The sequence below is a fragment of the Anopheles coustani genome, chromosome 2 (genome assembly GCF_943734705.1).
Source record: "Anopheles coustani chromosome 2, idAnoCousDA_361_x.2, whole genome shotgun sequence".
Lineage (NCBI taxonomy): Eukaryota > Metazoa > Arthropoda > Insecta > Diptera > Culicidae > Anopheles > Anopheles coustani.
The window spans coordinates 74088578-74110578 of NC_071289.1; the positions used below are offsets into that span (position 1 = coordinate 74088578).

Genomic DNA, 22001 nt, shown 5'->3' on the forward strand with positions numbered 1-22001 from the left:
TGTTTTTAAGCTGATCAAGTGTGCGTGTGTGTATGTTGGGGTTGCGATCGGGGGCAACAGAAGTAAATTTATCTTTTTTGATGATCACAGCTTGTGCACAAATCCTGTTTTCCCACGAAATAAACTCCTTTTTCGCTGTAACATTCCGCAAACAAAAGTATGCTCCCGAATCCTAATACCTGCACACCACACCCAGCGAACCCCCTCCGCCAATTATTCATCACTCAGTGAAATTGATATGATATCTAGCATATAGGTCGAGCAGTTAGTTGGTATATACATTTAGATTAGAAAAAGGAAAAGGAAGTGGGATCAGAAGGAGCATGAAAAAAGGACATAAGCAATCGATCCCAAGCGCCCATATGCGATGATGGACGGCGAGGTGACGAGATGTGTTGCATAGTGTTAATCTTACCATAAAGTCTATCCGATCTGAGCGATGCGGACATAGTGGAATGAAAAGAATGTCCTCGAATGGGGAAGCATAATAGTTCATTCCACTATAACGGAACGTAAACGCCGATAGAAAAGAGCGAAAGAAGGATGCAGGAGCAGACAGACCTGTGTGTCATAAAGCTGGTTCCCAATCCGGTATTGTTGAGTCTTTCTTTTATGTTTCGGTTCGCGTTTGCTGCAGTTGAGAAAGAAGGCGTGCAAAATAGTAAGTGCACGAGAAGTGCTGGTCAAGAAAATTGCAGCAGCGATAAACATGCCATAAAACCTTTTTTCGTTTCATTGTAAATAGTTCGGCAGGCTCGAGAGAACACGTGCGCTACGGTAATAGCACCAAGGTGAAAATAGAACCAGGGAAGCAACATACTCGGCACCCCCATATAGAAATTTCATCGGCATATCGGGACAATATGAAACGCGGAAGCGTAAAAATGCAAAACTCTACCATGGAATATATAGGATATAGGGAGGAGCGTATTTCGTGCGGTTGGAAAGGAGTCAATGCAAGAAGAAAATCAAACAGACAAATCATCATCTCAGGCAGTCCGATGTTACGAATCAAACGGTTAATACTGACAATCGCATCGGCATACTAGATCGTTCGCTACACGGACACTCATAGGGAAAGCTAGTAGGGACAGAATAGCGTGTGATCGACCGGGACGAACCGTTCGTGTTTAGTGTTGCTCGACATGTTCATGTAAATGACATAAATACTGGTTTCGTTGCATTTTTAACGGTAAAAAACTGGCGTTTACTGACGCTTACTTGTTTCGGGTTTTCCAAAAACACATTTCGAGCTGCTTTAAAGAAGTAACCATCCCATCCCTATTTACGCACTCTATTTCCACTGCCAATAGTTTGCCATTGGCACATACATCTTTCATCTTTACTTCACGCTCCATACGCTGAAGTGCGTGTGTGTGTGCTTTTAATTCTGCGTTCTAGGCGACTCTAAGGTGACAAAGTCGAAGTTATATTCGGGAAACAAATACTTCATCATGTTGGGGAAAACAAAATTTTTAAAAAACACCATGTCATGAATTCCGTTCAACGACCAGAATCATGTAGTACAATGCATGTTTGCATCCTTTCTGGTATGTATTTGGGGCCGGTCCCCCCATGCGGTGCAGCGCTCTTGTCATCACGCAAACAGAACACAGCACCCTGTAAAGGAGTGTGCTTTCTTTGCTGATTTCCTCTGATTTCCGCCAACCGGAAAAGGATGTAATGAAAAAAGTGAACATACCATCGTTAAGCATGGAATTGTAAGTTTTTAGTGGGTTAAGAAACAGAAAGCAAAACAAACATACACATATGCGTAAAAGTAGAATAAGTCATGAGCGGTTGTTGAGAAGCAATTACACACCGGCTTGGTCGAGAGGAGCAAAGACACTTTCTACCTTCTATTCCAACTGTTCTGTGTCGTTCCGTCTAAAGGTAGCCTTTTTTTATAAATCTTTTATTTACCTTTGTTTCGTTGTTTTAAACTATGTATTCTGAATACTCATTAATTTAAAAGAAAAAAAATGAAAATGAAAATTCGATCAGGACAGGACAATCGCAATATATCTACGACCCCGACACGGTGCAAAGACAAACGAATTTGGGGCACACACAGGTGGTGACAGCGATCGCGTTCACTCATCACACGATCGTTTTAACATTCCGAAGCAAGCAAAAAAGACACTTTACTACTACGGGGTTACTACTACTGTTCTTGTATCGAATGTTTCGTTTTGCTCTTCGTACTCTTTAATGGGAAAACAAACAAACAAATCTTTTTAAATTGTCGACAGTAAACATTGCGCAACTGTAACTGCAAAAAAACATATAAATGCGTTCATAGCCATAATAGTGATTGTAGAAGCAACAGTGAAAATAATGAGCAAAAGGACCGAACGTTATCGTTTGAATTGAATAATCGGTAGCAAGGTCGAATGTTTTTTTTTATTAATTCTAATACATTATTACCATTTAAATCCTAAGTTGTTTTATGCATTGATAGAAATATACGCAAAAAATAATGAAAAAAATTGTAATGTTGTATGTGGTGTAAATTATGAATAGCGGCGTGGATAATCTTTTGTTGCAGCTTTATTTCCTCGGTGAAAAAGACATTGGACGAAAGAGACAATATATGACGTCATTTAACTTTTCCTTCCCTTTTTTTCATTCATTATTTCCTAGGTATCTCATCGCGGAAGGGTTGACGGATCGGGCTCCTTGGATACTGCAATGAAAGGCATCGTTACCAATTCCTTTTACTAACATGTTACTTTTCTTTCTTTCAGGTGCCGTTCGCCGTTCGTGGGCAAAGTTTGGCTGAGGAAAGAAGTATCGACGTGTCGGCTGACGTGAAAAATCCCGATTTGCGGTTAAAGAAGAGGACAGTGAAGGGAAGCCAGCTCTGGCTATGGTTTGGGCTTCTACATGGAACCGTGTTTTGACGACTCAGAATCGTAACAAATTTGATCGCTACTGACGTAATCTAAGGTTTCCTGTGTGTCCGGCCAGCAATAGTTTCCCTTCCCGCTCTCTTTGCCGTGTCGAAAGGGGCTGGCGACGGTGGCATCGGAACATGTGGCAAAAACGGGTGATCTCTGGATTCGAAGGAGTGTCCCCGGAGCATGTTTCCGTATTATCGCTGATCGTCGGCACCTAAAGTCACGTCGGTTTGTAGGTTAAAATTTGAAATTCCTTTTGTACAGGCACGGACACATAGAGGAGGTACCTTAATCTCGTCAGCAGAAACAATAGTCCAGTTTGCAACGATGTTAAGTTGTCAGCACACACGGAAGCAATCGAAGGTAAACCCGAGAGCACTCGGACCGATCGGAGAGCGCTGAAGGAAAAGCCATAGTGCACAGAACAAATGGGCGGCGGGAGATGGGTAATGGTTAACACATTTTTGTAGGTTGCCCACCTTAATTGAACGTTCAGTTCCAGCACAGGGAAAACTCGTAGAAGCATGGCATCTATTTACCTCGGGTCGGTGGAGTTTAGGGTTCGGTTGTGTAGACAATTTCGCTAATAACCAAATATTGGGCAGTTGCTAAAAACTAAACAACGGTGTATTGCTGGCGTTATAATGATCAATAAATCCCTGTACTTGGAGCAGCAGGATCGCTCGGACCGGAGGAAACGGCCGACCTAACGGACATCAGGCTGTCCAACGATGTGCTGTTATGACTAATACACAAACCAAAGTTGTATTGTCCGCTAATTATTTCCCTGTTTTTCTACAAGATTTGGTTCCTCTATCGCGTGAATACGCGATATTAATCTACATTCAATACCATTAACCAACTATTAAAAAGTAAAATTTCGGTTTGTCTCGTGAGGTTGTTTACGAAATTTTGTATTTATAATAACATTATGGGCCTTTTGGAATAGAACCGAGTAAAGTTGTGTAACGCACCAACATAAACTGATTCCGTCAATTGTTTCCTTCAACGTTTGTCAACTCACTGTGTGTTATCTCAATCATATACCAAGTCAGAGCTCAATGTAAAGCATGTAGAAGAAAGGATTTGTTTTTGCCCGTGTCCTCTCAAATAATAATCGTTTCTTCACTATCTTAAACGGACCACTGAGCTCTTGATTTATATCTTTTGTGTAGTTTCATTGGAAAAAAACAAACACTCAAACACACACTCCGTTCGTTTCATAATCATCCTTTCATTTTACGGCTCTCTATTTATATCCTTCACTTGTGAGTCAATGTTTTTCACCATTTTCTGTTTGGTACAATGACTTTTGTGTTTTGTTGTGTGCTTTTGATCTGTGTTATCTGGTACCTTATATGTTTGGTTGTTGTTTTATTTGGCTTTATAATGTTTGATTCGGTTGAAGGTATTAACGGAAGCAACAGTCCGTTTGGTTTTACTTTGTCTAACTTTGCGCACCTAATCGTAGTGTGACAGCGCAAACAATAACCCTTCGTTTCGTAGTACGTTAATATAAACATAGCAACTAACGGCACTAACAGCAACTAACCATAACATTTCTTTCTCTCTTTCTCTCTCTTTCTTTCTCTTTATCTCCTACCAAATGTTTTACACATGCCCCGTGGTGATCGCCTCTTCGGAAATTTGCAAACACGTATCTTGTTATCACATGTCAATCTGACGATAATTCGGATTATTCATCAATACAACACTTGAACACTATTTTATACTGAATGCTGATTAATGTGATATAACATAACCACTGTTGCTACTTACTACTTGATATATATTATATTTTAAATAATGCATCTTTCACTAACGCAACACCCCCTGTTGTACGGTTATCCTGCTATCTACTACTGCTCTGTCCTAATGACTACCGCGCGTTGCGTGTGTGGCGGTATGATTGCTTGCGCGTGCGCTATAAAATGCGTCTGCAGGAGACAAGGCAGAGGACGACCCGGAGGATGGTAGCTCACTCGGTGGTGGCATCACGAAGATCAAGCTGGAAAACTTCTGGCCCGACAGCGAGTACATTGCGATCGCGGACCCGGTGCCGAACCACGGTACCTCCGGCACAATTGTCTCGCAACCAAAGTCCCAGCGAAGCGCAATCGGTTCGGCGGCTGCGAACCTGGCCACCATACCGGCATGGCGCTGCAAAACGTCCAAGTCGACCTCGAAGATAGCGCTCGCCCCGATGGCCGTCGGTCGGATGATGGTGGCGAAGAAGTCGTCCCCGGGCGGTATGGTGACGTTCATGAAGCCACTGAAGGCGTCGACCGGCAACGGTAACGTGATGACCATCATGACAACGACAACCGGCGGAGGTGGCGGTACGGCGAACAGCAATAACAATGGTGGCGGCGGTGGCAGTAGCACTGGTGGCGTCGTTGCTTCCGGTCGACCGCCGAAGGAGGAGAAGATTGTGTTCCTGCACGAGAACGACGCCAAGCCGTGGAAGTGCAAGAGCTGCGGGCGGAACTACAAATGGAAGAACAGTCTGAAATGTCACATCAAGAACGAGTGCGGCGTACCGCCGAAATACTTCTGCGAGCGCATGTGCGGCTACAAAACGCACATCCACAGCAACCTGAAGCGCCATCTGAACTCCAAGTTCTGCAAGCCCAACTGAGACCTGGTGCAGGCGGCGGCGGCGGCAGCGACTGCCTCTTCGTCCTCATCGACGCGCGTTGCCACTACTGCTGCTGCTGCTGCTGTCTCCACGTCCTCATCAACCTCTTCCTTCTCCGCTTCTTCCTCCTCTTCGTCATCGTCGTCTTCGTTTTCTGCCTGCTCGTCCTCTCAAGGCTCTTTCATCGCTTCTCCTTCCACGATCCCCACCACTACCACCGCTCTTCTGGTGGCGCCGCCGGCGGCGATCACGGAAGTGGAAGTCAAAACGGACGAAACCGACGTGGCGGCCGAAGAACAGCAGCCGACGACGCGGCTATCACGTCGACGCATTCGCCGGGTTGTGGCCGGAACAACAGGAAGTCACCGTGCACATATTTTATACTACTAAAGACCTTACAGGGCTCTCGCGCAGCACACATTCCCGAGGATTGGGAAGGCTGTATGCGGCATTTTTTTGTTCGTTTTCTGTTGGGAACTAACCTCCGTTAACGTGTTGGTGTTATAACAAACGCATGTTTGTTTGATTTTCAACGCTTCTCAAAACTTTCCTAATATTTTCGTTCATATTAACTCACAATGGAAACCTTGAGTCAACCACATTAGAGACATGCCTCGTTAGGTTGCCACTGAGTGACCATTGAAGGACAACATAAAAAGAACATAAGAAGTTATAACAGACCATTGAATCTGTCGCACATGCACACGCAATAGAGCATCCCTACAAATGTACATGAAAACTCCTCTTGGAAAGGAAGAAAGTGATGCAGGAAGAATATAAGATGAGTGGGGCCCGGGAGTGCTTTGAGAGCGAGGACGTTTAGTAGGACGTTTTGAAAGACGGTTTTTACAGTTAGTGTCATTGGCATGGTTTCTGTGCACCTTATTTTGTCTATGTTTAGTGTAGCTCAATATTTTCCTCTATTTATTCAACCAACTAACAGTGTGTGTGGCTTCTGCCTGGAAACACTTAAACTTAGTTCATAACTACTACGGGGTTCAAAAGCCCTCATGAGGGGCACATAACAAAGCAAGAAAACAAACAAAAAAAAAGACACGTCAAAAAGGGACGTTAGAATTAGTTTGCTAATTTATTTTAACCTATTTTAACCACCCGTTGTTTTGCCAATCAGTTTGTTTGCTTTCGTTTTAATTTGAGCTTAAACCGCGAGCACTTTTAATTTTTAATCAAACCAAAAAGAGGATGAAATGTTGCTCAATTCTTGTACTGTTCAGTTTGTTTTTTAGTTTTAACTGGGGGTTTTTGTTTTTTATTTACCACTACTATTTAAATGGATTATCGTCTGCCATTTTTTAAGTACCTTAACCGGAGGCTAGGTTAGTGCACCAAAAAGCTTAGTAAAGTATTAGTTTGGTAGTACAATATTTTTTTCATAAGTCAATGTGAATAAGCCCATCTTCAAGGTGTTGCAGTCTAAACCAAAAACGAACTGAAATGAACGTAAAAAGAACGAAGGCAAAATTGAAACATCGGTTCAGTTTCGCCTCATTTGTTTTAGTTTTGTAGTGCCATTCGATCAATATGGCCAATTGCCATACATATTAATTAAAAATTGGAATATTTTAGAAAAGAACATCAACACCTGCTCTGCTCTTTTTGTGGTAATAGAAGATCCAGGAACCAAACAAACATTTCCAAAAAATACACGAAAAAGCCATTAGCTACGTGTGCCATATGATGAGCGATGTTGCGCGACAACAACAGAGAATAGATGGTAGAACTGAACATTTCACTAGGCGGAGAAGCGCTAGGGTAACGATCACCAAAAGAAAATAGTCTACAATTGCCATAATCAGGTTAATTCCCGGTACCGTAGCGATCGAAACTTGTTTCTTCGATCTGTTTAAGTCAAAATAAAAACATCCTAGCGTTCTTATTAACTTTTCTAGTCGGATGTACTTACTATGTATGTATCGTGGAGTGGTTTACGATAAGAAAAGTATTTTCTTTCATTATTTTATAGGTGCGCATTAGTCTTTGTTTTCTTTTATTTTTATATTATTTTATATTGTTTTGCTCGCCAAGTTTTGAGTCATCGCCAATTTGGTGATGGCACCTTTTGGTCTGCAGTGGCATCATTCCTTTTGATGGGTGGGACTAGTTTATCTGTAAGATTTTGTGAACCCTGAAAGCAAAGTAACTGCGAACATTCCATGGGACACACCCGGGTGTGAACAACAAGCAGCACCTTTTCCGACTCTTACTGCATTCCCTTTTGGTAGCTCCAAACGCTGTATAATAGAAAGTAAGAGCGTAAAGTAGCGATAAATATAGGCGCAGGGCAGGTCTTTTGGAGCAGCAGAGAAGAGCGTAGCACGGATTTCGTGTATTAGGCGAGGTGCAAAAATCCAAAAAAGGCATGAAAAAAGAAAATATGACTGGTGGCATGTACAAGCGAACATAGTAGAACCCGTTCTGTTTCTCTAGTATTGATTAGTCAAAAGTGAGTTTCAGTCTGGAAGTGGACTTACGTTTCGATCGTATTTGCAGACTTAACCGAACATATGAGGGAGTGGTTAAAAAAGGGAATGTATGCATCGATCGACAGTAAAAGATAAAAAAAGTGAAAATAAAATGAGCTGCATTACAGTGAGGAACAGTTTATATATAATATTTAAAAAATAGTACTTAACAAGAAATGCATAATACATCACATAGCTGCGAGAAAGTACACAGAAACACACATATATTAGAAAAGCTCTCCCTAGAGACCTTCAGAAGACAACTTCACGTACACACTTTATGGCGAAAGTTTGGGGGCGAAATAAGTCAGCATAAAATTACCGCGGTAATACAATACAATAATGCTGTATTTATAAGTAACTATTTATCATCAGCCTGGTGCCACACCAGGGCGTAGATGTTTTTTTGAGGGTGAGCAATAGTTTGCGTGCAACAGGAAAACACAGAACCCTGATGATATAGAAAAGTATAGGACAAAGAAACAGAGTGCAACTGAACAAAAACAAAAAACAAAAATCTAAAAAAAAAACAACAAAAAACTGGTTGAGAGCTATGCAATGCGAAACAACATGATATGAAACCAATAAAGAAAGCACATTGCAGTGTCTGCATTTCGTTCTGCGCAAATAATTAACCGCACGTGAATTTAAATTAGAACATAAAAAAACATTTCGCTTCGAGAATTGACCACATCCGAGATATGGCACCAGAAGGTAAATGAGGCCATGGATCGAATTCCGTTTTATGCATATAATAATTTATGTTGAGATGTTGTGCTTGTTTTACACATTTTTTTTAAAAGAATTTTTATTAACATGATTTATTTTTCTTTTAGGTAACCGAGGAGCAGCGCTACACGAACCGAAATACAGAGTGTCACCGTCTTTGGGAAAGGATGTGATGTCACATAAGATACATATGGTCCAGTTAAGTTCCGCTTTGAGTGTGGAATAAAATATCGAAACATCATTAACGAGCAGCAGAAGATTCTTCCAACTCACCACTTTCAACTTCCAACTTTCAAACGATGAAGCGATGATGATTAGATCAATGGAACTGTCATCGTCGTCCCATGCAAGTTAGTTCTTGCCCGTGAAAGCTTCTTTACGACAGGCCCGTTTAGCGTTTACTGGTTATGTTGTGTACTCTCGTTAATAAAGGTGTAACCGCTTGGTTTTGTTTTTCTTTCGTCAGCCTTCGCAGGTGCAACACGGTTGGTCGTCGATCGGTACACAGCAGAGATTAGTGTTTGATTTGTATTATTCGTAAAGCCCTTCGGAACCAACTCCAGAAGATAGTAGTGAGTTCTAATCGAAACGAAATAGATGATTGCCATCAATCAGATAAGTGTGAATTAGGTTTAAAGCAATACAGGTTTTGTATTGATTTCTCAGATTATGCTGATTAGTCTATAGCTAGAAACAGAAAAAGTTGGGCACACATCGTTAGTGTTAGGTGGTAGTTAAGCAGGACACATCCATCGACAAAACTATAGAATCAGTACCATTTAGGAAGACATTCATTCTTCGGGAGAGATAGTTCGATGGTTCTAGCTAGGGCTGATGGGTTTTACTGATGATCCTTCTCTGGGATTATCGTAAGAATAGCGAGACTGCTGTGTCCAATTGCAGATGGAAAAACTTCTCCCTTTGCCATGACTTGTTTGCCTCCGTGACCTGCAATCCGCGTTGCGACCGGCACACGTGATTCCTCTTTTCAAACAACATCATTAATTTGAAGAACAAAAACAGCTCTCATACACAATAACACCCCCCGCTATCATGTAAACCACAGCCAAACGCACACACACCACATATATCTTTTATCTTATTTTTTTTCTACCGTCTCTCTGCATATCATACATTCCCCTCTGCTCAATAGCAAAGTACGCAACTTTGGTGGTGGAAAGATATGTTTTATATATCCCAATATGTTTTTTAATCGATTTCTATGTTCTTTCTGCAAATCTTTTCTTTTTGTTACCGTTTCTTAATGTGAACTGTTATGTTTATCTTTTGTTCAATCTGTTTTATCATTCTTATGTTACCTTAATTCTCTCTTTTTCTCGCTATAAATGTATCCCTTCGTTTGTGTTCTACATGTGTATGTGTCTGTATCTGTGTGCGTGCGTGTGTGTGTGTGGGAAGGTGTTTGGAGTGGGGCGAAAGCGCTTCAAAACTACATGCTTTACACTAGCAAATAAAAAAAAACGCTAGAAAATGTCGCGAAAAGTTCGCGAATTTCTCGTGGCCTACTGAGTGTTAACAAACAAACAACCCAACATGTTCATCTGCAATAGCTCGCCTGGCCTAACGCACCCACCACCGCCGTCACGTGAACATGTATAATTTTTCTATTTACGTTGCATAGTACCTAAAGCACTACAAAATGCACACAGAGGCGAACACATGCACACGGGTCGGTGCAATATTTGTCGCTCCTTTTTTTCTGGGTTTTACCAAGGCAAGAAGAAAAAAAAACAACTTGTCAATGCACACTAGAACACACACTGAAAATGGTCAGCAAGTTTGAGCAGCAAAATTGTGAAGCAACATTTTTGGATAATCTTTTCTGTTTCCTTAGACGCGATCCATCTGGACAAGCTCTATGGCGCTATCCATTTGCCAGTGTGGTGGTCAGTCTGTGTGTGCGCGTTCTTCAATGTAATGAAATATGTATGTGTGTGCGTATGTATTATCATGTGTGCTCTATTTTTTGCTATCTCATGTGAAATCGTTGTACTTTTTTCATTCAAGGGAAATCTAAAAAACAAACAAATAGAAACCATTTAGAGCTTTATACCTCAAACAACAAGGAGTTATTAACACTAAAATGTAAGCTTTTTACTAAAGAAAATTAAAAATTAGGCTTCTAGGCCAAAGATCAGTTTTAAACCAATCACCACACCAAAATGTTTCGAAAGGTTTCATATAGGGGACTTTCCCAGATGAAGAAAACATTTAACAAATTGGTTAACAATTAATAGTAGAACACAGTACAAGTTACACAAAAGTTCTTTTCAAATGAGCGCATTAAAATGGTAGAGCAAAAAGAAACCCAAAGTAAATGAACAGTACTAGAAAAAGTAACAGGAACACATTTGGCAACATTTGGCTGGTGTAAACAGTGTTAACATTTGGACACAATTATTTGTTGAGAAGATTATCGTAAAATTCGACAAAGAAAAGTTTATGTAAATTTTATTTACGACAAAAAGCTCGAACATAAATTGAATGTTGCTTTATCAATTTTGTGGTGTGATGTGAATATGTGAAAAAAATGATTTACCTATGGAAGCAAGCTGAAACAAAAAAAAAGAGAGATAGAGAAAAATAATAGGCAAAACAAAAAAAACATGTGTTTAAAAAGGTTCTAGATGGAAAGTAATGGTCGACCGTACATTTTTCCGACGCCCATTGCCACACTACCATGGGAAGGGGTCTAAAACCAAAACAAAAAAAAAAAGAAACGCGGTCTACCAAAGCAACCGAGCTGTATTTAAACCAAAACCCAACCTTGTTCAGTTTCTGTACCCGCAGGTGGTGAAGCGAGCGGAAATGATGATGGACCATCCGGTGGAGGAGGGGTAGGAGCGGAAGGAGCTGCAGGCGGCCCCTCGTCAAACGCGCCCGGTAGTGACGACCAACAGCAACAGCACCATAGTGGCACCGGTTCTTCCGGCACGGGCGGGGGAGGAGGCGGTGGTCATAGCTTTGGTGGTCACCACAGTATTGACAGTGGTGCCAACAGTGGCAACCTGAGTAATAGCAATGAGGGTAAATGTGGTGGCAGTAGTGGTGGAAGTAGTAGCAGCAGTAGCAGTAGCAGCAGCAGTTGTTCTGTTGGCAGTAACAGCGATGCCGCAGTGGTAGTTGCTGCTGTGGCGGCCACTGCGCTCGCCTTGAATCAGCAGCAGCATCATCAGGAGCAACACCAGCAGCAACCACCGCCGGCGTTGTCGATTGGCTCCTCGGCTGCTGCGACGGCCGCTGCGATGGCGGCGCTGGTCGGTGGAAACGTGATAGCCGATTACATGAAATGTGACGTGAAGGGTGGCTTTCCGCTGACCTCCCTGGCCTCACCACCACTAGGCGGCGGCAGCAGCGAGGGCGAGGGGCCGTCTTCGCAGCAGTCCCAGCAGCAACACCTGGTCACGGCAACCCCGTTGCATCTGCCATCGCAGTCGCAGGCGCTGTCGTTGCATCAGCAGCTTCAGCAGCAGCAATCCGCTTCGATGCCGTTGCTGTCCCCGAAATCGCCACCGATCGATGAGCAACCGTGCGATCTACGGATGCTCACGCCGGCCACCTATCTGCGCGAGCTTGCCAGCGGTGTCTCGAAGGAGTCACTCGCGTCGGCAGCGGTGGCGGCGGTGCAGCTGGCCGCCTCGGCCAACACGGGCAGTGCCAGCACGGCGGCCGCCCTGCCGATGCCGATATTCAAGGGCATCAGTATGACCACGCCACCGCCACCCCCCGTCGTGCCGTCACCGATCGTCGGCGGAACGTATTCGTGCGCGCGGTGCGGCAACTCGTACGCGCGGCCGCACAGCCTCAACCGGCACATTCGATTCGAGTGCGGCGTGGAGCCAAAATTTGAATGCCCGGTGTGTCATAAGAAGTCGAAGCACAAACACAACCTGGTGCTGCACATGCGCACCCACCAGCATCGATGATTGAGTGTTGCGGTGTTTGTCATCATCATGTCGGGCGAACGTTCACCTTTCGAGCTGCTGTGCGCCACCGCTATCCGCCGGAACACGGTTGGACAACGACGGTGTTTAGTTTAGTGATGAATTTCGAAAATGTTACCACCTGAATCGGACCGCGCTCGATTTGATTCCGGATTCCGCGCCACGCAACCTCCGCCACTGGATGGGAGCTTTGCTTGCGCACGCACCAAAACCAATCTTACGGCCGATTCCACAATACACGAAAAAGAGGGACGGGGAACAAACAAGGGTCTGCGATACGAAGGGAGGGAAGAACGGAAGAGGGCATATGATGAACTAATTGTTATTTCCTTTATTTTTCTTGTTTTGTTTTTCTCCCCTTATTTGCTTCTCGTTACCATTATCTAACGGTTTAACTTCTAGCCGCTATACTATTTTATTTTCTTCCTATGTTTATATTACTTAAATTATCGTTACTTTGAATTGTTTGTAGTCAGAATTAACCAAAACAACTTATCCACCAGTCTGAGTCATCAAAGCAAAGAGGAGGAGCGAGCGGTGCGGTCAGTGCGTGTGCGACACGATGCTGCTGCACGCGGCATAGGATTGAGGAATATAGTTATATATACGGGAACAGATTAGTCAGGCATGATCAGATGTGATGTGGATATATATTATATATACATTGAAACACAAGTGAGAGAGTGGGAGAAACAAAACAACAAACAGATACTGTTTAACACCTTCAAACTAAGAAACTATCCTCTCGGGATGTAAAAATTGAACTTATTGTAAAAATTCAACTAATCAAATCGATTGACAAAGAGGATCAATGGACGGTGAAATATTGATCAGCAGTAGAGTTTAGCTATTTAACGCGACACGAACTAAGGGAAAAATGCCAATTGCAAAGCAATCGAGCAAGAAAACGAGCGATCAGAGGGTGTAGTTACGATCACGATCGTATTGCTCCTTGTTGCAGGATACTGCAGAGCAGTAAAGATAGTGGAAAACAAAACGGTACCATATTTAGCAGGGTAAAAAAAAGACGAATTTTAGGGAAGGACTGAAGAACGAACAACAACTTTCAATAACAGCAACAAAAACAAAGAAGCCTCCAGTTAGGGTCTCCGAAATACATTACTTAGACGAAAAAGAACGTTGGTCCAGATGATACAGTAATACGAATTGCCAATTTTACGTACCGTTGTTTCCAACACAAGATAGGTGAACTCGTCAAACGAAGCGTTACTCCCAAATCTACTACATAGTCAGGTGACAGGATACAAATTACAGAACTACTTTACGGAAGCAGCAACATTATATATATAACTACTAGAGTAGATATGGCGAAGAACTAAATATGAATATTTTTTTTAAGGTGGGTCAGTTACTTAACATTCTTATTTTATTTTATTTTTGTATCTTACGTGTTCTTAAATAGTGCAGTGAATTTTGCTGCTGTTTTGCTCAGTGCCGCCATATCCATACGTTACAGTTTGACGAACGCTTACTGAAATGAATAATGAGCAGCTAAATTTTTTTTTTTAATACTAAATTTCTATTTGATCGGTTTGTTTTCTTCTTTGGAATGCTCCTGGAATGGAAGTTTCCGTTCCATCGCGCGCGGTACGATTTTCGAAAGTACAACTTTCAACCCAAAAGTTTTTCACAAATTAACCATACCAACAGCAAATTCAAACCCTGCTCAAACTATCAGCAGGTACGTTTTGAACGCGTAAACACAACTAATCAATTCGAGTCATACGATTAAAACCGTGTAAAATATAACTCTGCTCCAGGCGTACAACATTCAGGACGCAACGTTGCCATTTTGCCCCCTCCCACAATTCGTTCTAAACGAAAACGTGCAAACTGTCAATCGGTGTTTTGTGTTCTTGTCTTTGCTTGGCATAATGATTCATACACGCCTAGGAAAGCGAGCGAGCAGCAGGGAGCAAAGCTCCCCGTACCAATAACCTAGTTTATAAGGGTTCACATCTGAATGAACAAACAAAACAGTCAAACAAATTGAACTTGCAAAATTCGGTTACCATACATTGGATACAGGAAGGGTGGTTGACACCTCCCCTGGAAATCCTCCCCCACACATACATACTTACACTGACGATAAGGTCCTTAAGCGTAGCAATAATCATTAGGAACGGGTTAACACATATGCATATTTGTTGGGTTAGAGGTTAGCTATTTCACATCGTATACAATAATCCATGGTAGAGTGGTAGCGCAGTACGCATCCAATGTGAGTCGATGTTGTTTTTTACTTTCATAAAAGTCACGCGTTCATTGAAGAACCAACCAGACTCAGTTACAGAATATGAGTGCACAGGAAGTGATATGATGGTGGGAGCGGAAGAGGATGTGAGTTGGAAAAAATATTTATTTAAAAAAAAATACTGCAATGTTGAACAGAACGTCCAGGAAGAAGTCAGAAGAAGCGCAGAAGTGATTGGAAAATGCAGTGCAATAATGAAAGTAAGATTTAAGGTAGCTGATGATTTGCAAAAGCAAGTAGTAGAAAGCATTGCAAGTAAGAAATTTTCCCGTGAAAGTGAGGCGATGCTTTCTCATGGGACTCATGCATGCAGCAGTAACACTGGATTCCGGTTGGTCGTTGTTTGGTTTTCTGTTTTTTTTTTCGTTATTTTTAACACAAATATTCTGTTGTTTTTCTTTGGTTTTTTTTTCGTTCGGCACAAAATCTACTACGAACTAGGGCAATTTAGAAAAAATATATTCTACTGAATTAAAAAATCCTTCAGCATGGCAAGAGGACACACCCGACACAAGCAATCTTCAAATTGCGAGGAAGCACCATTAATGTTACCATTAAATATTGTTTACGCTTTTGTAAAACAATATGCTAGGGATTTGGGTAAATTCTAGTACCGGGGGGCGGGTCCTAGCCAATGCGGTGGAGTACAGTCTCTCGGGGGGTACGTAAAGGAGTAAAGATGGGAAAGTAATACAACATGGAACTATACGACACGCTTATGCATTTACCTGGCAGTGGCATGCATAGGCCTAATGGTGTGTGTGGTTGAAATCGCATTCTTTTTCGAACCAGCACGAATTCCTTACTACTACTTGTGACCACTAGTGTAGCGGTGGGAGGGGAGAGGTTTGAGACATTAGTAGCGGAGCAGATACATGGGTGGTAGTTAAAAGAAAACTGAAAAAATTGGATTGTGATATTTGTAAAAGAGCATAGTCGTTCTTATTTAATTTTTCGCGAAAACGAGCGTACGCTGAGAGTGTTTAGAGGATATTTGGGGTATATATATAAATGTATGTAAACATAAGGTCGCAACGTAAAAACAGAGAAAAAAACACTTAAGAAAATGAGAATGTAACATATAAAAACGAATCGTGATCACGGTTCGATTTGCTCGCCTTATCGGGTATGAACCGGATGCGATATAAAACGATATGTGAGGTTTAGTTAGTAATATTATTAACTCGCTTACTACCTTTACGAGAGGTGAAAACCATCCAGAAACGAACCACAATTGAGAGCCACGTAGGGTTTTAGCAACAAAAATCCATCTATCGTGTGAACGCGCCTCCATGTAACTCCATTGTCACATGGGTTTAATTATAACGATTAGGAATGGTAGTTTCATTGGTTTACAATTGTAAATAGGCGTCAGTGCTCAGCGTCTCTTTTAGAAGGGGGGTTTCAAGAGCGAGGATGGCAAACAGGATATAGGATACGAGATAGAGAGCAAATGTGCCGGCCGTTAGAAAAGGATAAAGTCTAAGCGAAAACGACAGTTCACGAGCCTGCAGCGAGCACTACTACAATGATGGTTGTTGGTAATCATAGTTTTGTTATTTGTGATCCGTTTAACCAGCAAAGCGTATGGCCGCTTACTTTCTCATCGCTTGTAGATCGACTGGAATCTGTTTTCCACCGAGTGGAGCACGTACACACCACTAGACAAACACTGTTGAGAAACACACTTAAGGGGCACGAAAACGCGCACATGAAGCGATCGAGTGGAGGATTGCAACAGAACAGAAGTTACTTAACGTGGATTTGGAGCAGGAAGTTGATGGAGGAAGGACGGGGAAGGATTGTTGCGATCGTTCGGTTATCTCTCTCGGCCCGCACGAAACGGTTAGGGAGTTTTCATTCCCAACGTGGGCAGGGAACAGTTTTTATCACGATATACCATTCGACATGCATGCAAGTCGATAGGAGGTTTCACGGTTCAGTTTTGCTACCATTTTTTTTGTTTCGTTTTATTTGTTGGTTATTGCAAATCCACGTATAACGAAAAGCATAAACTTTTTATACGGACCATTACCCCTGTTTCAGTTACCACCACCACCACCACCACCACCACCATACATGCACAGACGCCTCGATACAAATTACGCCAAACGGGCAGCAATGTTGTTAAAACGTTATACTTATATAACATAACGATACGGGCTTTCGTATTGGGAGAAGACAAAATAAGTTGGAAACAAAAATACATTAAACAGTAGAGAGAGAGACAAGAAGAAAAAAATCAAAGTGCTGTGAATGATACTATTGATGTGATTTTTTGTGATTGTTATTGTTATTACAGAAAAGAAACCAGAAAAAAGGGGGTGTGTAAGAAAAGTTTGCCGTTATAAGATGGTATAAAACCTATGTATACACCAAGAGGAAATCAAAAGAGGATCATGAAATGCAAAAAACATTACGAACACAAAAGTAATCATAAAAATAAGAGAATCAAATTAAGGAAAAATGATTTATAATGGAACAGAAATGAACGAACAACAAGAAGATAGGCGCGCAACGTACAGTATATTCAAACAAAGGGTTCGGGAGAGGAGTGGGTAAAAACAACAGCCAAGTTGGGTTACGGGGGACGAAGGAGTTTCGATAGAGGATAGCAACAAAAAAAAAAAATAGACCGCACGGAGTTTCTGTATGCTGGTCGAGTTTTGTTGCGATATGTAGCCTCTTGTATCGAATCGTTTACTGGACATGGGTTATATTGCGTTACGTTGTTAGCCCTTTTGAATTTATGGCTCGACGATTCCCCCTGTGAATGGTGGTCGGTTGGTTGCTAGCATTGCTGCTAGTGTAATGTTCCTGTATGATCCTAAATAGAAGGATCTGGTATACGGATCCAAACAGAAGGTTTAGCTCTTATCCTTCCGTATATCCATAGACCTACGTGTCTGATCTGGTGTGTATTGTGTGCGTTGAGGGCTAGCGGGGATGGTACTGAAATGTTACTATCTTGTGGTAGACGAAGTGAAATTATACTAAGAAAAAGAAAAGAAAAATAGTGGACACATTTACTTAAACATGCTGAGAATATGTCGCCATTTTACGAAAAAAAACAAACAAACAAAAAATCAACGAATTGGATCTCCTGAAGTTCTGTTTCCAAAACAGAGAAAAAAACATAGCAAACAAATGCCCGCCACAAAATGTTGTGTTAGGATTTAAATGTGTTGTGTAGTAGTGAAGAAGTGGAAAAGATTTCAGACGTTGAAAGGAGCACACGTTAGTGTGTTTAGTTTCGCAGCAAAACTAAATGTCTCTATAAACTCGCCACACACTATGCCAATTACGGGGGAAATAAAACGAAGAAAGTTACCAAGAGCGCAGTCAAACCGCGCGATCATGCACTTATCATAACGAAGTAAAAGCAAAAAGTAATACAAAACGAAACAAACAAAAAACACATTGCAGTTACCACGAGAGCAAAAGCGTATTTTTAAATAAGATATATGCAACAGTTAACCAAAACGCCCGATAGTTGCATGGCCTTTAAGCGAAGAAAAACGAATGAATTTATCCAAAATAACGATTGTAATTTCTGTTACCATAACATGCTCCTACCCGGTGGGATGTCTGATGAGAAGGGACACTTTAGTTTCGCGGAAGAGTAAAACGAAGCATGATTACTTTTGAAATCCGCGAACGTTAAGAAACACGATACTAAACGAACACAAACGCTGGGCGAAATGAACAGTAGCGTAATTAATAATTTAAACAATGTTAAACAACGTATTTTAAATGCACTACTAACGAAGCAAAGAGACACAAAACTAAACAGAGAAAGAGGGAGAGAGAAAAAAGAAAAAACATGTAATGTAATAGAGTGGGTAAATCAACCAATACAAGCTTTTTGTGAGCGATGGCGAAGTGTTGTTTGGGCTCATCTCATGGGCGCCCTTAAAATAGATTTACCGAAGGGGGAGGATGGTGTAGTAAGAGAGTGAGTGTACATTTTATACCAAAACTAATGATCGTTTACTATTTTTTTGTTTGTTTATTAACGTTCGCGATAAGAAGTGAAAAGTGCGGGACAGGCGTAAAAATACTAAACAAACCATAATGTAATAATTAATGTGGTGACACACCCGCATAGAATATATACGGACATATATGTATGTATATAAATATATACACACACTGAACGTAAAACAAACATGCAATGGATGATCGACATTTGTTAGCTGGCGCCACTAGTCGAAGTCGACCAAAAGAGAGGATGTTTTGAAATTTGATGAAGGCGGCCGAAGCCATTGCTAATCGCAATCGAGCAACATTGTATGCATATACATATACATAGCTATATATTTATATACAACTATTAAGAAACATAACGACAGGTCGTCCATAAAATTGTGAAAAATTGGGATAAGGGTGAGGTGGAAAGAGATTGAAGGAAATGGCAAAGAAGGTAGAGATGAACAAGAAAGGAAAGAAAGGTAAACACATCGATATTTGTTTGAGCGAATCTGAATGGAAAACCAGAAGGTGGAAGAAAACTGGATAATAAACAAACGAAAAAAATACAAAAGTAATCAAATTAAAGTAATGTGAGAGGAGGTAAAAACAAAGAAATATAAAATGGAAAAAACGATAACAATTTTGAAGAAGAAAAAGGAAAAAACTTTCAAAAGAAAAACACATTTCAGCCGTCCATCTAGCACGTTTCGCCTATGTTTGTGGCGCAAACGTTGTTTGATGGCCGATTTCACTGCCAAAGTTCCTCCGAACACTCCCAACGATTGGCGGACCACTGGATGAGACTGCTGAGGTGTTCTAGTCTGGTCGTTGTGTGTTCTTCTCTCTGCCTGGAGTGATGGAATGTGTGTGCGTGTGTGAACGCGTGCGTGTTTGTGTGTGTTGTTGTTCCGCCTCCGCCTGCTGATGACGTCCGGTACCGTACTAGACAGACATCTCTCAGAGACTATGACAACGACCGTTTATCCTTGCACACACATTTTACCCTGCTCCTACCTACCCACAACACCCCAACCCATCCCAAGATTTTCTTTTCGTTAAAACGTGTTCATAATTGTGTTAATAGTCGTCTTTCCTTTCTTGGTATAGTTTCCATGGCCGGGGGCAAAACACATAGTGTGTTCCACACGATTGTGCTGTGGACAAACTAGTGCTGTATAGTGCTGCCCGCACACAAACACACGGAGAAACAACAAAGATTGCCCCGTTTTCCACTAACATAGTTTTCTCTGTTTTCTTTTGCAGATAAGCATGCGGCGACGGAGGAGAATGCCCAGTTGCAGACACAGATTGTGAAAGAGGAAGCACAGTTTACTGTCCCATCGGTGGGAAAGGTTGAACCGCTGGAGGATGACGATGGTGGTGGGCAAAGGAACCCCCCCGAACAGAACGACGAAAATGATGAGGATGATGGCGACGATAGTGATGATGATGAAGACTATGTGATGAGTGAAAAGTCTGGCCTAGCGCGATATGGCACGAGCACCAGCATCCTCACGACGGCGGCATCGCTGTTCGAGGAGTCGCACGGGGCCTTGTCGTTCGTGCCCGTCGGTTCAAACCACCATCAGATGCACCCGCCCGTGCCGCAGGATACCCTGAGCGACGACATAGCGCTGATGGTGGGGCGCCCGGACGAGTTGGGCTACTTTCAGTGTCCGATTGGAACGTGCGATCGAAAGTATGAGAGAACTGTTGCCAATTTACCCTATACCCCCACCCCCCTCGCATCACCTGATCTACTTCCCCTTTGGAAGGGACTCAATGGTTTCCGGAGTGCTCCAAAGGCGAACGGAAGGCGGGTAGCTACTCGCGGGTGCATGTGCAGTGGTGGAAGACATACTGAATTTTGGATACGTTTGAAGGAAACACTCAATACCGGCTAAACAGCGTTAGTTTGGTGCCGTTTCTGACGCTTCCTCCCAGACGCAAGGGACTAACTTGTGCTGGGGAAGAGGCTCAAAAATGGGCACCGCTCCCTGCCATTGCGAATAAAAGTGATGGCGAGAGAATGACGCGTTTAGTCTACAGTGAACCTCAAAACCTTCCGACTTCAGTGTCCAAAGCTGCTACCATCTACCTCAAGTGTGTGTCCCCTTCATCACTGGCCTCCTTCCCTCCTTGTTCTAACCAATGTTCGTGGACCACCGTGTCCCACCGCGTGGGAAGTGCAAATGTTTATTTGTGTTTTTCTTCTTTCTTCTTCTTCTTCTTCCATCTCTTCTCTTTTCACCCGTTTTTCATCTGCCTGCCTGCTTCATCTCACCTCGCCACCTACCACTTGCAACAAATTGCGCACCACAAACCGCTGTTCGTATCGTCCGAACGTGCGGTGGTTCGGTTCTTTTGGCAGATACAAGATCAAATACTCGCTGCTACGCCATCTGCGCAACGAGTGTCTCGCCGATCGGCGCTACGCTTGCCCGAAGTGTGATAAGAAGTTTTGTTACTCCTTCATTCTCAACCGGCACCTGCTGAAGGTGCACAAGGAAAGTCCGGGCTACTACTGAAGACCCCGGAAGTTCACGGGTGGCTTTACACACACACCAGCTGCTTGATAGGCTAAGGGGCGCTTTAATTGTTAGCAAGATAGGGAACCATTCCAAGAACTAACAGATTTAGAGAGTCGGCACGATAATGCCTCGTGACCGTTGTTGAGTGATATTCGATAGTTATCTAAAAAGAAAAACGGAATACCAAATCGAACCATTTCCCCATATGGGTGGATTGGCGCCAGGAGGGGATGAAATTGGGATGTAACAAAATTTGAAGGCGTTAGGGGGAAATACGGAGAAAGATGAATCAACAATCATCAGCTGGCTTGATAAAGAAAGCCGCTAGTTGTGTAATGAGCATTGGACTTTTAAGATTTAGCGAGCAGATAAGGCAACACATTTGGTAGACCTGAAATGGTCTAGGGAAGATGAAACTGAACAAAATGAGCTTTTGCGTGTAAGCACAGACAATTGTTGAAGCGAGCGAAGGTAGGACAATATAAAATAAAATCAATAATGAATGTAC

At 42.3% G+C, this 22001-nt stretch overlaps 1 protein-coding gene across 1 annotated transcript; it reads left to right on the forward strand.

The window, feature by feature from the left end:
• Positions 1-8722: 8722 nt before the first annotated feature.
• LOC131264993 (protein lingerer-like) lies at positions 8723-21490 on the forward strand. Its single transcript, XM_058267255.1, has 4 exons — positions 8723-8735; positions 11562-12473; positions 20226-20661; positions 21334-21490. The coding sequence occupies exons 1-4, from the start codon at positions 8723-8725 to the stop codon at positions 21488-21490; spliced, it is 1518 nt and encodes a 505-aa protein (XP_058123238.1).
• The last annotated feature ends 511 nt before the right edge of the window (positions 21491-22001 follow it).

Bases quoted from the DNA above. Each gene is read 5' to 3' on its own strand.
- LOC131264993 (XM_058267255.1), top strand. The intron at 12,474-20,225 runs GTATGACCACGC...TTTCTTTTGCAG, and splicing joins GCCGATATTCAAGGGCATCA to ATAAGCATGCGGCGACGGAG. The intron at 20,662-21,333 runs GTATGAGAGAAC...TTCTTTTGGCAG, and splicing joins ATTGGAACGTGCGATCGAAA to ATACAAGATCAAATACTCGC.